The sequence below is a fragment of the Mycetomoellerius zeteki genome, unplaced genomic scaffold (assembly GCF_001594055.1).
Source record: "Mycetomoellerius zeteki isolate Tzet28-1 unplaced genomic scaffold, Tzet1.0 C4272352, whole genome shotgun sequence".
In the NCBI taxonomy this organism is placed as follows: Eukaryota; Metazoa; Arthropoda; class Insecta; order Hymenoptera; family Formicidae; genus Mycetomoellerius; species Mycetomoellerius zeteki.
The window spans coordinates 1-498 of NW_017255135.1; the positions used below are offsets into that span (position 1 = coordinate 1).

A 498-nucleotide genomic window follows, 5' to 3' on the forward strand; every position below is an offset into this window, starting at 1 on the left:
CTTCAAAAGCTTTGGCAAAATCCGTGTTATTCCATATACCTCCATCACTGATTGAACCTTAAGATGATGTATGCAATTGTAGTTTACATAAAAAGTAATAAAAAAACTGAATTAAATATGTATTTTATATTTTCTTACCATATTGTCCAATATCCACCCATGTGAAACGATATTTGGCATCACAAGTAGCGAGAAGGACTATACTGAAATATTTCTTGTAATTAAAGTATAAGGATCCAGAATTTATGGGTGCTTTAATCCGAATATGTTTACCGTCGATAGCACCAAGTAAATTTGGAAACTGCCACTTCTCTTGAAATTCCTTAGCTACACGTTCCCATTGATTTTTCTTCATTGCTGGTAAATAAATTGGCTGAAGAGCTTGCCAAATGGCATTACAAACTTCAGGAACTATTTTATAAATAGTTGAACGTCCAATACGAAAATCCCATGCTTGAATTCGCAAACTAGAACCATGAGCAAGATATCTGTAAAGCA

The 498-nt window shown here is 33.5% G+C and overlaps 1 protein-coding gene across 1 annotated transcript; it reads right to left on the reverse strand.

Moving 5' to 3' along the window:
- Nucleotides 1-4: 4 nt before the first annotated feature.
- Nucleotides 5-453, reverse strand: LOC108726890 (putative nuclease HARBI1; the record flags this gene model as incomplete). The annotated part of the gene is made up of 2 exons (XM_018455092.1): nt 5-57; nt 139-453. Coding segments are annotated over 2 exons (368 nt in total), but the record flags the coding sequence as incomplete, so codon positions are not given.
- Nucleotides 454-498: the final 45 nt, after the last annotated feature.